Source organism: Anomaloglossus baeobatrachus, chromosome 2 (genome assembly GCF_048569485.1).
Source record: "Anomaloglossus baeobatrachus isolate aAnoBae1 chromosome 2, aAnoBae1.hap1, whole genome shotgun sequence".
NCBI lineage: Eukaryota > Metazoa > Chordata > Amphibia > Anura > Aromobatidae > Anomaloglossus > Anomaloglossus baeobatrachus.
The window spans coordinates 527,227,861-527,243,495 of NC_134354.1; the positions used below are offsets into that span (position 1 = coordinate 527,227,861).

Sequence of the window (15,635 nt, forward strand, 5' to 3'; positions counted from 1 at the left end):
TGGTCTGTCCGAAAGTGACTCAGATGTTAGTGATTTGATTGCGTCCATTAATTCTGTACTGGATCTCAATCCGCCAGTATCAGAGGAACAACCCTCTCTGGCAGAAAAGCACCAGTTTACCTCGCCTAAGAGGACAAAGAGTGTGTTCTTTAACCACTCCAGTTTTCAGGCCGCTGTGTCCAAGCCCAGGGCCTGCCCTGACAAACGCTTCCCAAAGCGTGGTTCTGATGACCGTTTTCCCTTTCCACCTGAGGTGGTCAAGGAGTGGGCTCATTCACCAAAGGTAGACCCCCCGGTGTCTAGACTCAGCCCGGACCGTTGTATCAGTGGCTGATGGCACCTCCCTTAAGGATTCCACTGACCGCCAGGTTGACCTTCTGGCCAAATCTGTATATGAGGCGGCAGGGGCCTCGTTCTCCCCAACTTTTGCAGCAGTGTGGGCTCTCAAAGCCATCTCTGCTTCTCTGGAGGAGATGCATTCCCTCACTAAGGAATCTATGCCTGAGATGGTTACCTTAACTGCTCAGGCTTCAGCTTTCTCATCCTATGCCATGTCTGCCATGCTAGAGGCTTCTCACCGCACTGCGGTGGCTTCGGCTAATTCCCTCGCTATCCGCAGGATCTTGTGGCTTAGAGAGTGGAAGGCAGATGCTTCTTCAAAGAAGTACCTTGCTGGACTCCCCTTTGCTGGGTCCCAGCTGTTCGGTGAACAGCTGGATGAAATTATTAAGGAAGCTACTGGCGGGAAGAGTACTTCCATGCCACAAACCAAAACCAGGAAACCTGTCCAGGGTAGGAATCAGTCGAGGTTTCGTTCCTCTAACTGGTCGTCCTCTAAGCCCTCGGCCTCATCTGCTAACTCAGCTAAGGACCAAAAATCCAGCTGGCGCACAAAAGCGCGTCCACAGAAGACCGCAGGAGCGGCTGCCACTAAGGCAGCCTCCTCTTGACTATCTGTCCGCGCCAGCATTGTCCTTAGTCGGTGGCAGGCTCTCCCACTTTGGCGACGCGTGGTTTCAACACGTCTCCGATCAGTGGGTGCGGGATGTCATCTCCCACAGCTACAGGATAGAATTCTCTTCCAGCCCGCCAAACAGATTTTTTCTGTCAACTCCCCCCTGCTCCAAGGCCGCCGCCTTCTCTCAGGCCGTGGTATCCTTGCAGGCCAACGGAGTAATTGTACCGGTTCCCACCCGGGAACGGTTCAGAGGTTTCTACTCAAATCTCTTCCTAGTCCCCAAAAAGGACGGGTCCTTCCGGCCCATCCTGGACCTCAAGCTTCTCAACAAGCATGTTCAGGTGCGACATTTTCGCATTGAGTCTCTGCGGTCAGTCATTGCCTCAATGACCCAAGGCATCCTGGCATCCATCGACATCAGAGATGCCTATCTGCATGTGCCAATTGCAGTTTCTCACCAGCGTTGGCTGCGTTTTGCAATCGGAGAGGAACATTTCCAATTCGTGGCTCTCCCCTTCGGGTTAGCCACGCCCCTCGGGTATTCACCAAGGTCATGTCAGCAGTGGTTGCGGTTCTGCACCTCCAGGGATTAGCAAGTGATTCCTTACCTGGACGACCTTCTTGTCAAGGCTTCATCCAGCGCAGACTGTCAGCGGAGTGTCTCTCTCACTCTCGCCACTCTAGCCCAATTCGGGTGGCTTGTCAATCTGCCCAAATCCACTCTGACTCCGACCCAGAGTCTCACGTACTTAGGGATGCAGTTCGAGACTCTGCCGGCTCTTGTGAAGTTGCCCTTAATCAAACAACAGTCCCTCCAACTGGCGGTGCGCTCTCTGCTGAGGCCCAGCCATTATTCCATCAGGCACCTGATGCAGGTGCCGGGTCAGATGGTGGCGTCAATGGAGGCTGTTCCCTTTGCCCAGTTCCATCTGCGTCCTCTGCAGCTGGACATTCTCCGCTGTTGGGACAAGCGGCCTTCCTCTTTGCCCATGTTAGTGGCTCTGTCGCCACAGACCAGGAGATCTCTTCAGTGGTGGCTTCGGCCCCTCTCTCTGTCTCAAGGGCGCTCCTTCCTGGTCCCGTCCTGGGTGATTCTCACCACGGATGCCAATCTATCCGGCTGGGGAGCGGTATATCTCCACCACAGAGCGCAGGGCACTTGGACTCCATCTGAGTCAGCCCTCTCGATCAATGTGCTGGAAACCAGAGCCGTGCTTCTGGCTCTCCTAGCTTTTCACCACTTATTAGCGGCAAGCACATCCGAGTCCAGACAGACAACGCAACAGCGGTTGCCTACATCAATCACCAAGGCGGGACACGCAGCCGCCTGGCAATGTTGGAGGTACAACGCATCCTTCAATGGTCGGAGGACTCCAAGTCCACCATATCCGCAGTCCACATCCCAGGCGTGGAAAACTGGGAGGCAGATTATCTCAGCCGTCAAACCGTGGACAGTGGCGAGTGGTCCCTGCATCCGGCAGTGTTTCAGTCAATCTGCTGCAAGTGGGGCACTCCAGACGTGGACCTAATAGCATCCCGTCACAACAACAAGGTTCCGGTTTACGTGGCTCGCTCCCACGATCCTCAGGCATTCGCCGCGGACGCTCTGGTTCAAGACTGGTCCCAGTTTCATCTGTCCTACGTGTTTCCCCCTCTAGCGCTCTTGCCCAGAGTTCTGCGCAAGATCAGACTGGAGGGCCGTCGAGTCATTCTCATTGCTCCGGACTGGCCCAGGCGAGCTTGGTACTCGGACCTGCTCCATCTGTCCTTAGAGGTGCCGTGGCATCTTCTGGACCGTCCAGACCTTCTCTCACAAGGTCCGTTTTTCCGCCAGAATTCTTCGGCTCTCAGATTGACGGCGTGGCTCTTGAGTCCTGGATCTTGATGGCTTCTGGTATCCCTCCTGAAGTCGTGTCCACTATGACTCGGGTCCGTAAGTCTTCCTCTGCCAAGATCTATCACAGGACTTGGAAGATTTTCCTGTCCTGGTGCCGCTCTTCCGGCCATCCTCCTTGGCCTTTTTCCTTGCCGACCCTTCTGTCTTTTCTTCAGTCCGGTCTGCAGCTGGGACTGTCCCTCAACTCTCTCAAGGGACAAGTCTCAGCTCTGTCAGTGCTGTTCCAGCGGCGTATCGCCCGGCTGGCTCAGGTCCGCACCTTCTTGCAAGGCGCGTCTCACATCATTCCGCCTTACCGGCGGCCCTTGGATCCCTGGGACCTCAATTTGGTTCTCACGGTTTTGCAGAAACCCCCCTTTGAGCCTCTTAGGGAGGTTTCTTTGTTGTGTCTTTCACAGAAAGTGGTCTTTCTAGTGGCCATAACTTCCCTCAGGAGAGTCTCTGATTTGGCTGCGCTCTCTTCGGAGTCACCTTTTTTGGTTTTTCATCAAGACAAGGTGGTTCTCCGTCCGACCACGGACTTTCTTCCTAAGGTGGTCTCTCCTTTCCACCTTAACCAGGACATTACCCTACCTTCCTTTTGTCCGGCTCCTGTTCATCGCTTTGAAAAAGCGTTGCATACTTTAGATCTGGTGCGTGCTCTCCGGATCTATGTGTCTCGCACCGCTGCTCTTAGGCGGTGCTCCTCTCTTTTTGTGCTAACCACAGGTCGGCGTAAGGGCCTCTCTGCTTCTAAGCCGACCTTAGCCCGTTGGATTAGGTCGACCATTTCGGACGCCTACCAGTGTTATCAGGTGCCTCCCCCGCCGGGGATCAAGGCACACTCGACCAGAGCTGTCGGTGCCTCTTGGGCTTTCAGGCACCAGGCTACGGCTCAGCAGGTCTGTCAGGCTGCCACTTGGACTAGCCTGCATACATTTTCAAAGCACTACCAAGTGCATGCTCATTCTTCGGCAGATGCGAGCTTGGGCAGACGCATCCTTCAGGCGGCTGTCGCCCATTTGTGAAGTTAGGCTCCACCTACTTAGTTTTTTTGTTATTCCCACCCATGGACTGCTTTGAGACGTCCCATGGTCTGGGTCTCCCATAGGAACGATAAAGAAAAAGAGAATTTTGTTTACTTACCGTAAATTCTTTTTCTTATAGTTCCGTATTGGGAGACCCAGCACCCTGCCTGTTGGCACTTTCTTGTTCCGCGTGTTATCACCGGCTGTTGTTGTTGACAGAGTCTCCGGTTGTTCCGGTTCTTGCTCTGTTTTTACTTGTGGGTGGCTATTCTCCTTCAGCTTTTGCACTAAACTGGCTAGATCTGGTTCTCCAGGGGGTGTATAAGCTCAGAGGGAGGAGCTACACTTTTGAGTGTAATACTTTGTGTGTCCTCCGGAGGCAGAAGCTATACACCCAATGGTCTGGGTCTCCCAATACGGAACTATAAGAAAAAGAATTTACGGTAAGTAAACAAAATTCTCTTTATCGTAGACATGGTGCAGTTTCCATACATTTGCATTGCTTATAAATAACCTCTCAAATTTGGATCTTCACGTCACATTGTAGATCGTGCTTTGTGAATAGTGCCTGAGTGCTTCGTATTTCTGGTAACTATTGGAGGCTGGCCTCCTAACAGGCATGAGCTGTCACTTTCATGTCTGCAGCGGGTGCCAACAAAACATCTGTATCAGTTTACTAGAGAGGAATGTGAAGCAGTGGACTCCTGATATAGCTCATATCAGTCAGCTGGGGGGTTGCAGCGTCTCACAAAATGACTCTACGGAAAAGCTGCTCATTCAGTTGACCAAAGACCCCGTGTTCTGTGATATATATTGTAAACATGTATAAGGGGAAGGGTAGATGATTGTAAAATCTGCTTCACTTGTAGTTTCCTTATTGCTGCAAAATTGTATTAAAATTTAAAAAAAAATTGAAAAATTAAAATGTTTCTTCCAAATAGTTAGTTACAGGTATTGTAGAGGCAATTTGTTAATGCGTTTTATTACTGTACGTCTTCAGCTGCTGTAATGGAGCACCATGGAACTTTCCAAATCTACTCCTTCCCCTATGTCTGCCCCCTGCACAGCTTACAGCAGCCTGTAGTCATCGAATGGGCCGTGGCCTGCAGCTCCTCCAAGCACTGGTGTCCTGGTAACGGACAACAAACACTCCGTGCAGTCTGATCCTGCCGTCACTCGGCTCTGTTCCCTCTGTGTTGCTAACCTACCAAATCTATGTTGGCATTAAATAGGTGACCAAGGGAAGGAAATATACTGCCCCAAGTTACCAGACCAAAAGTCGGAGACCTTTCTAATAGACATATATTACATATGCTACACATTTGCATTGCTTAAAAATAGCCTTTCCAATTTGGGTCTTCACGTCACATAATACATCCTGCATTCTGAATAGTATTTATATTCCTGATAACTGCAATGCTGGCCTCCTGACGGGCATGAACATACGCTGTATTTGTTTGGCAAAGTTGTGCTTCACTTTTTTTTTTCTTTTCATCAAAACCGTCAAATTAGTGTTGCTGCGAAAGTGGCCTTTAAATGCCTATTCATACATACGTTATCACCCATTCACTGGAGCTACTAACACTTAGGGGTACTTTGCACGCTGCGACATCGCTAGCTGATTGTAGCGATGCCGAGCGCGATAGTCCCCGCCCCCGTCGCAGATGCGATATCTTGTGATAGCTGCCGTAGCGAACATTATCGCTACGGCAGCTTCACACGGACTCACCTGCCCTGCGACGTCGCTCTGGCCGGCGACCCGCCTCCTTCCTAAGGGGGCGGGTCGTGTCACAGCGACGTCACACGGCAAGCAGCCAATAGAAGCGGAGGGGCGGAGATGAGCGGGACGTAAACCTCCCTACCACCTCCTTTCTTCCTCATTGCAGGCGTGACGCAGGTAAGGAGATGTTCCTCGCTCCTGCGGCTTCATACACACCGATGTGTGCTGCCGCAGGAACGAGGAACAACATCGTAACATCGGTCCTTCCGAAATTATGGAAATGACCGACACTACACAAATCGCCGATTTACGACGCTTTTGCGATCGTTTATCGGTGCTTCTAGGCTTTACACGTTGCGACGTCGTCACTGGCGCCGGATGTGCGTCACTTTCGATTTGAATTTGACCCCGACGAGATCGCAGTAGCGATGTCGCAACGTGCAAAGTACCCCTTAGATTCCACACTTGAGCCCAAACACGTATCCTCACAAAACAATGCTTCAAACATAAGTACAATTAAACTGATGAAGGAGAGTAATGAACAACAGCTAGAAGAAAATTTTAGGATTCACAACATTTTTATGATACAATAATCAAGATATTTAGAAAAAAAAAATATATATTTATTGGAATACAACCTTAGAACACAAAAAAACTGTAATAAATTGTAAATATGTAATATACTATGTAAGTGCCAAAAAAACAGTTTTCAACAAAAACATAGACTGCACAAATGTTATTTACTATGAATTTGTTGTAAGAAATAGACCTCAAATCTGACCTAATAATTTTAAGGCTAGAGAACAACCTCTCTACAGTAACTTGGGTTGGAGGCAAAGCTGTAACCACATGGGCAACATCTCTAACTTTCCCAAATTCCTATGAAAAAATATTCAGCACATTCTGCATTGAACTACTGTATCCAATTTATTATATATTTTAGGTGTCGGAGTCGGTCCATTTTATACCGACTCCGACTCCACCAAAATGAGCACCGACTCAAACTCCACAGCCCTGGGTGCAAGGGAAATTGAGGAGTTGGAGTCGTAGGTTTGGCTTAGGCTGCTTTCACACATCTGGTTTTAGCACTGCGGCTCAATCCGGCTCAAAAACCTATGCAACGGATGCGGCGAAAAAAAACGGATCAGTTGCATACGTTTTTCCCATGCGGCCCGTCCGTTTTTTGACGGATGCGGCTTGATACTGAGCATGCGCCGCATCCGGCGTCCATAGGCTTGCATTGTGAATCGCGATGCGTTTTTTTTTTTTTGCCGCACAAAAAATTGTGCCAGGCAACGTTCCATCCGGCCGCTGCAAATGGGCTAAATATGCCGCATCCGGCAAAAAATGGACGCAACGCAAGGCCATGCGGCACAATACGGCGCTAATGCAAGACTATGCGGGAAAAAAACGCAACCGGCGGCAAAAAAAACAATTGCGTTTTTTCTGCAGAACGCCGTATTGTGCCGCACTGCAAAAAATGGATGTGTGAAAGCAGCCTTACCAACTCCACAGCCCTCCTGTACCTATTTCTGGATTTCATCTATATGGAAATCTATCCTGTTTAGTTTTGGATACGGAGTACCACCTGTCCAGATTGGGTCTGTTTATTCCATTGCACTATTGTGAGTGCTGATGTTAATGGGGTTGTCCAGGCTTGGGGTTTAAGTCTGCAGTCGTCATGTGTCTGCAGACTTATGAAGCCTCATAATGAAAGCTCTCAGGACTCCGGTGCCGCTAATGGGGCGGGTATATTAACGCAAGCATACGATTTGCTTACATTCAGACTAGACTTTTTCAGCCTCTCTCTATTCCACTTGCATTGAGCATGGCATGTATGCCTACTTGAGGTCACGTACCTGCCCATTCCTGACACAAGTGAATCCTCACGGTGTGCACTGTCAGGATTCACAGTGACTGCAAACTTGAAGGCTAGACCATCCCTTTTAAACTTCTATGAGCATGTGACAATCTGTACTGCGCAGACCCCCGAAAGCGGGCTTTACACGCTACGAGATCGCTACAGCGATCTCGTTGGGGGTCACGGATTTTGTGACGCACATCCGGCCGCTGTAGCGATGCCGTTGCGTGTGACACCGATGAGCGATTTTGCATCGTCGCATAAACGTGCAAAATCGCTCATCGGTGACATGGGGGCCATTCTCAAATATCGTTACTGCAGCAGTAACGAAGTTGTTCCTCGTTCCTGCGGCAGCACACATCACTCCGTGTGACACCGCAGGAACGAGGAAGCTCCCCTTACCTGCCTCCCGGCCACAATGCAGAACGAAGAAGGTGGGCGGGATGTTCGTCCCGCTCATCTCCGCCCCTCAGCTTCTTTTGGGCGGCGGTTCAGTGACGCTGCTGTGACGCTGAACTAACTGCCCCCTTAAAAAGGAGGCGGTTCGCCGGTCACAGCGACGTTGCAGGGAAGGTAAGTCTGTGTGACGGGTCCGGGCGATGTTGTGCGACACGGGCAGAGATTTGCCTGTCACACAACCGATGGGGACGGGTACGCACGCTGGCGATATCGGTACCGATATCGCAGTGTGTAAAGCGGCCTTAATTGTCTCTTTATTATCAAATACAATAAGTGATTTGCGGTTTGCTAATCTATATGCACAGCTCCTCCAGTGTTGTGGTGCAGGCTCTTCTCATAGTGTATTAGCAATCTTGGTTATTGGAGGCAGCTGCAAGTCCTTGTGTGGACCGTATGCTTTCTTCCTTCTGGAGCTGTGCCTCACAATGTAGTATTGCAGATATGTTCACACTTGGATATGCCGCAGACTGTTTTCCAGCTATCCAAATGGAAAATCCGCAGTGTATTACAGTAGCAGAAAAGTGGACAAGATTTTAACATCTCATTTACTTGCGGCTAAATGATTGACATGCCCTGCAGATTTTTATTTTAATTTGCAGCATTTCTTTGCAATTTATAGAGTGAAATCTACAGCAAACCTGCCACACAATCTCCAACATTAGATCTGTGATAGAATCTGCAGTGGATGTACTTTACGAGAGAACGCACCTGCACGGTTTGTGGGGTAACTCTAAGGCATGTATGTGCCCTGAGTTTTTGTATCCAGATATGGTACAGTTTTTTGCCCAGATCTCCATGGCTATCCTTCTGCCAGCAAAGTCTAGAAGAATTCTAAAGTGCTGTGCACACGTTGCTTCTTTTTTCCTTGCAGTTTTGGGTGCAGAAAAAATCTGCAGCCTGTCAATTGGTGGTGCGTTTTTTTAGCCCTTCCAGGCATTGATTTAACAAAAAAACGCATCAAAATTGCATGTTTTTGGGTGCAGTTTTCTGCCAGAAGGTGCGTTTTTTTTTTTTCTTTTGGTGCTGAAAAATTCTAATACCTCCACCACTAATTGAATGCTGGATATAGGATCATACTCTTCCCTAGAAGCACTGCTTTTACTCATGTACATGAGACCTTTTGTAAAAGGGTTTCTCCTAACTTTGGAAGTTATTGCTTAGGGCGCGCTCACACATCCGGCTTTTCGCCGGTTTGACGGATGCGGCGCACGCCACTACAGTATGATACAGTACAGTGGCAGCACTGCAACTTCCGGGTCACATGACAGCATGTGACCGGCGCTTGTTGCGCTGCCACTGTACTGTATCATACTGTACTGGCGTGCGCCGCATCCGTCAAACCGGCGAAAAGCCGGATGTGTGAGCGCGCCCTTATCTACAGGGTTCATTTATTGCTGATCAGTGGATTCTGACTGTTGGGACCCTACCAATCCCGAGGTCTCTGAAATGTCCCCTGAGATGGGATCCATGCAGTCTCTAAGGCACTGTCAGATGTAGCCAAGTGCTATCTCCAGCAAACCCTTCTATAAAGAACGGAACCCTGTGCATAAGCGAGCCCCTTTCTTGGGATGGTTGTTTCCTGAGTAGGTCATAATTGTAATTATTGAGAATAACCCATTGATGAGTTTGTACAAAGTTAGAAAGATATCGCCTGTATATGTTGTAATGAATTACATGGATCTTTCTTTGTATTTGAGTATACGGAACATTGTATGTTTTTATTTTTGTGGGGAGGTGGTATTCTTCTTAGGAAAGTACCGTACATCTAAAGTTCTGATGTCTGTGTTTTACAGATCACCAGGAGATCCTAATTCAGAAAACCTAGAAAATAGCCGAATGTAAGTATGATGGGATTTCCCAGAATAACACGTATGGTATGGATTTGTGTAAACGTCCTTGAGATTTGATTACTAGATGGTGCTGTGCCTTAATGCCGATTTCATTCAATCCTTGCCACATGGTTGTGAAAGACTAGGCTACTAAATGGAAAATGGCACTCGAGGGGTCCAGTTAGCCATTCTCAGGGTTACGTTTTCTTAGGCAGTCATTCATAACCTCCCCACGAACACCGCATTGCCACCTTATATGTTGGCATCCCCAAATAACTGATGACAGAATACTGCTCTTCCGCTTACAACTACTAGAACTCTGCTTTTTACTAACCAGTGTACCTCCACTTTTATTTTTTAGAGTGATAAAGCAACCATGTATGCCCAACATAAAATGTATTTTTCCATGTTCACACACTTTCCATGCCCTGCTGGCATAAAAATGTATGGATGAAACATGAGCACGCTCTGGGAATATGTTTAATTTTACAAATGGTTTGGACACTAAAGATAAGGAACCATTTGTCTGATATTTGCAAACAGCAAAAAAAAAAAACAACTTTGTAAATAATCCCTCTTTACAGTGGCCCACTATTGGCCAAGCATACTACTGTACTGCTGTACTCCATTCTATTCCATAGCCGTGTCTGATAATCCCATCATCAGAGGAGAAAACATAAACATGCACATACCCAGTTGGTTGTAGGGAAGACTTTCACCTTTATTATTGTAGGGTGGGGGCAAAACTTTGGAACATGGGGGCACAGAGGGAAAAATAATAAACTCTTCCAGAATCAGAGGAGCAGCACCAATTGGAGGAGGCAATGGGTTTGTTAAAAAAAAAAAAAAAAAGTCCAGTCAAAGGGCCTCTTTAAGACCTGAATACCCACGTAAAAGGAGCCAGTCACGAGGAAAAAAATGCTATTAATCTACAGATAGCAGGTTAATAGCAGTCTGAACCTGCCCAGTGCCTGCACAATAAACCCTGGTGGCAGGAGGAAAAGAACTTTAATCCTCCTGGCAGCGTTCCAGTTTCAGTCATGGGGGCGGCGCCAGTGTGGGTTCAGTCACAGCACTGTGTATGGGGAGTGGCGGATGTATCCAAGACCCCCACACTGACTGACAGCTTCCTCTAATGCGGGCTGACTGTCAGTCCGTGCAGGGGCACAGTTACAGGTGCTGCTCTCAGTACACAGAGCGGTGACTGAATCCGCCCCTATGACTGAAACCCGAACGCTGCCTGGAGGATTAAAGTTGTTTTCCTCCCGCCACCAGGGTTTATTGTGCATGTGTCGGGCATATTCAGATTGCTATTAACCGGGTAGGTTCAGAATGCAATTAACCTGCAGATTAACCCCTTATCTGCAAGTTACAAGCATTTTTCCACATGACCGGTTCCCTTTAAGGAAATCTGCTCATTGGTTGTATACACAGCTGATTTTCTGTCCCGGGTGGAATCCACTACTTCTTACAGAAGCAGCATTGTGGATAACCGTTTATTTACAACAAGAGAATGAGATATTTTAAAGTGTTGCAACTTAGCCTCAAAGTTCTTCTTTTTCTTCTTCAATTGAAAAACTAAATCAGAAGTGGAGGAACACTATCACATCTTTTCTCTGCAGCCCATATAACAAAAGTATAATCATATTTGCACTTTTCATTTGTGAAAAAAGAAAATTAAAGCTTTTTCTCTGCTTTTTTTTTTTTTAATTCCTACTCGTATACTGTGTCGGTGCCACTATTTCACAAAGTGTTCGCCTGTGTGCTGGCTCTAGCGTACAAGAATCTGAAGCACTCTGCATGTGATGGAAATTATTCAAGTGCCTGCTCTTTGCCTGGCTATTGCTTGTACCATTTCACATGCATACCGTTATGCTAAGCATGAGAGTCCCGCATGCAGCAGCTATAGGGATGTTGGCATCAAGTACACGCCACACATTAAAGTAAGCAAGCACGTGCTTTCAGAGGCTGTGTATTTATAGCAGTAACTCCTGGCTTGTATCCATGTCTCTAGACGTTCCTAAGCCTTCTTTAAAGGGAACGTGGCCATTTGCTAGCTTTGTAAACGTGCACAGTTTTCCTTAAAGTATGACTACAATGCCTGTGCTGTAGATCATATTAATATTTAGCTTCGCCAAAACATATGCAAGGCTGTTTTAGGTTAGTTTCTAAATTGCAGGTAATTGCCCCATATACCAAATCAATTGGATGGGACAGGCTGTGGTTTCCCATACACTGGTCACTGGGAGCACTAATGTGCAAGAAAGAATAAGGGGCCCTTTGCACACTAAGACATCGCAAGGCGATGCCGAGCGTGATAGTCCCCGCCCCTGTCGCAGGTACGATATCTTGTGATTGCTGCCGTAGCGAACATTATCTCTACGGCAGCTTCACATGCACTCACCTGCCCTGCGACGTCGCTCTGGCCGGCGACCTGCCTCCTTCCTAAGGGGGTGGGTTGTGCGGCGTCACAGCGACGTCACACGGCAGGCGGTTAATAGAAGCAGGGGGCGGAGATGAGCGGGACGTAAACATCCCGCCCACCTCCTTCCTTCCGCATTGCCAGCCGGGACGCAGGTAAGGTGATGTTCCTTGCTCCTGCGGCTTCACACACAGCGATGTGTGCTCCCGCAGGAACGAGGAACAACATCGTAACATCGGTCTTTCCCAAATCATGGAAATGACCGACGCTACACCGATGATACGATTACGACGCTTTTGTGCTCGTTAATCGTATCAAAAATGCTTTACACACTACGATGTCGCATGCGATGCCGGATGTGCGTCACTTTCGATTTGGCCCCACCGACATCGCACCTGCGATGTCGTAGTGTGCAAAGGGCCCCTTAGAATGCTCTAAACCAGCGCCCCTTTATTTTCTAAAAATGTAAAGTGCCTCATTTTAAGAGACTCAGACAGAGGTCAGGGGGCTTAGATTTAAAGAACAACTCCCAGCAGTGCAATAAAGAAAACCGCTTGAGTAGTGTTTTAAAGGAAATATGTCAGCAAGTTTTTGCTATGTAATTTGAAGACCACATGAGGTAGGGGCTGAAACACTGATTCCAGCAATGTGTTACTTATTAGGCTGTGTTGTTGTTTCCATACAATGAGTATTTTAGCAGCAGATTCGTTGCCCAACAATGTCCCCAGCACTTATTAACCGCTCACTGTAACTATACAATGTACACAGAAAGCTGTAGTGTGGAAGGGGTTAGCTTTCAAGCTCCGCTACATCAAAGAGCTCTGATTGTGTTAGAACTGTTGCACCCAGTAAACTGGATAATACATTGTTGGATTCATGGTCTCTATATCTTCGCTATGCTGCTCACAGATGAGGTAGCAAAAATCTGGTGACAGATTCCCTTTTATCTTTTTAAGTTCAGTAAGGAAAATTGGTTAAACCAGTTGTCCAGCAAAATATTACACTTTGTCTTGGGGACTGGTTATGCAAAACAAAAACGAACTTAGGCTATGTGCGCACGTAGCGTTCTGCCCTGCAGAAATTTCTGCAGCGATTTGAACAGCACACGTGCGCTTCAAATCTCTGCAGAGACAGTCCGTAATGAAAGAAAAAAAGCCGATTCCATGCGCTCTGACTGCAGCTCCTCCCATAGACAGAGCGGGCGCTGCATGCAGAGCGCAGGAAAGAAGTGACATGTCACTTCTTAGAATGCACGCTTCGGGCAGCAGCGGAAGCGCTGCGCTCTAATACGCCACGTGCGCACGTCTCCTGCATAATCTTCATAGATTATGCTGGGGACGCAGGACGCATGCAGTTACGCTGCGGTGCAGATCGCAGCGTAACTGCATGCAAATACGCAACGTGGGCACATAGCCTCAATCCCACTTATCTACGGGGACGCACCTGGATCCAGCCGCTTAGTGGACTGCACAGAAATGGGAAGTGGTAAAGTCACCAGCCTCTGCACCACTGGCATATGATTGGCTGCAGCTGTCAGGTGATTTGAGACACATATCATCAGATGTTTTATAATAGTGAACTGCACAATATCCCCTGACTGCTGCAGCCAATCATAGGCTGCAGCGATCTTGTGGATCATTGTCTTCACTCCTTCCTGTATCTTCAGGCTACGGAGTGGCATGTACTGGATCCAGGTAGGTTCCGGTAGGTGAGTATGCCAGAGTTTGTTTTACCTTTCCAGCCCCCTGGGTAAGTTTGAATTTGGCTAGACAATGTCTTTAATATTCACATGTAAAATATTCTGTTTTATGTGTTCAGTTTTCTTTGTGGTGATGATTTCTGTGACTACTGAAGTGTGCTGTAATGTACCCCAACTGCTACGATGCTTACAGCGGACTCCACACTACAGTATACTTGTGACTTTACACTCCTCCTGTGTAGTACAGCACATGCTGTTCATGTATCATGTTTATTTTAGTTATTGCCACATTCTCATTCTTTTTCTACACTAAGTAAAGGGGAATTCAGGTCAGATGCTCAATTCCATTCTATTCAGTCTATTGCTCAAATACCTGGCCACTCCATGAAAGTCTGTGGTACTGATGAAGATACCAAGCTTACTCAGCTATCGGTGCCATGGGCTTGGAATAGAAAGTAGTGTGCATGCCACGCCATTCATCTGTTCTTGCTGCTGTCCACTATTCAGAGATGGACCCGCACCAATCCTGCAATATCTACCTATCCAATGGAATACCGGAATACCCCTGTAACCATTTTTAAATTGCTGGTCATACATGCATATCTTGGTATTTTTGTCTTTTCCTGTTTCAAACATTTTATTTTTTCTCTGCAAAAATTCTTTAGTGTGGTGAAAAGCACATACTGAAATGTTGTCCTTCATTTTGAGCTGTGCTATTTTGTTTTCATGCTATGGTAAGAAAATGTGTGAGATGACGTCGCATGTAGTAGGTAAAGTTTACATGCTGCCAGCGTTCATATTACAGCACTTCATTTTATTATAACGTGAACAAGTCATAATTCTGCCTTAAAGGGAACCTGTCAGGTCAGATATGCACCCAGATACACGAGCAGTTCTGGGTACATATTGCTAATCCCTGCCTAACCGTCCCTATATACACGAACATAGATAAAGAGATCTTTAGAAAAAGCATTTCCAAAGATCTTTTATCATATGCTTATGAGGCCAGCGACTAGTCGCGAGGGCGTTATATCCCCCGACTAGTCCGCCCTCTTAGCAAGGTGCACACCCACAGGGGCGTGCTAACATGCTACTCAATGCAGCATCACCAATGGTGACGTGTGTATCTGAGTCCACTGTCTACTCTGTTCAGAAGTCCCTGGCACTTCCGGTCATGCGCACTACACCTCGCTGAAGCCAGGACGCCTACTGCTCATGACCGAAAGTGTCGGGGACTTCTGAACAACAGACACAGGTACACATGTCACCGCTGGTGATGCTGCATTGAGCATGTTAGCATGCCCCGATGGGCGGGCGGATTAGTCGGGGGAAGTGACACCCTTGTGTCTAGTCCCAGCCTCATTAGTACATTATAAAGAATCTTTAGAAATATTTTTTCTAAAGATCTTTATTTATGCTAGTGTATACAGGGACGGTTAGGCAGGGATTAGCAATAAGCACCCAGGACTGCTCGTTCTGGGTGCATATTGCACCTGAAAGATTTTCAAAGAGAATCTGTCACTAGGTTTATTCTACCTGAGCGCTGCAAAAACTAAGGATAGCTGCAGTTCTGTTAAGCTGGGTTCACACTAAGCGACAGTGACAACGACGTCGCTGTTACGTCACGTAACAGCGACCTTGTAAGTCGCTGTTATGATCGCTGCTTAGCTGTCAAACACAGCGACGCAGCAGCGATCATAACGTCGCTGTGCTACATGTGCAGAGAGCAGGGAGCCGCGCTTAGCGCTGGCTCCTTGCTCTCCTAGGTACAGTACACATCGGG

The 15,635-nt window shown here is 47.7% G+C and overlaps 1 protein-coding gene across 4 annotated transcripts in view; it reads left to right on the forward strand.

The window, feature by feature from the left end:
* UBE3A (ubiquitin protein ligase E3A) overlaps positions 1-15,635 on the forward strand; it is an 88,313-nt gene that overhangs the window by 11,685 nt on the left and 60,993 nt on the right. For 3 of the 4 annotated variants that reach the window (XM_075336594.1, XM_075336593.1, XM_075336596.1), the window contains exon 2: positions 9,696-9,740. In XM_075336594.1, coding sequence (XP_075192709.1) covers positions 9,739-9,740 — 2 coding nt within the window. In that variant the 5' untranslated portion in view covers positions 9,696-9,738. Of the gene's footprint in view, positions 1-9,689; positions 9,741-15,635 lie in introns of those variants that run through there. The other variant, XM_075336595.1, reaches the window with a different exon arrangement.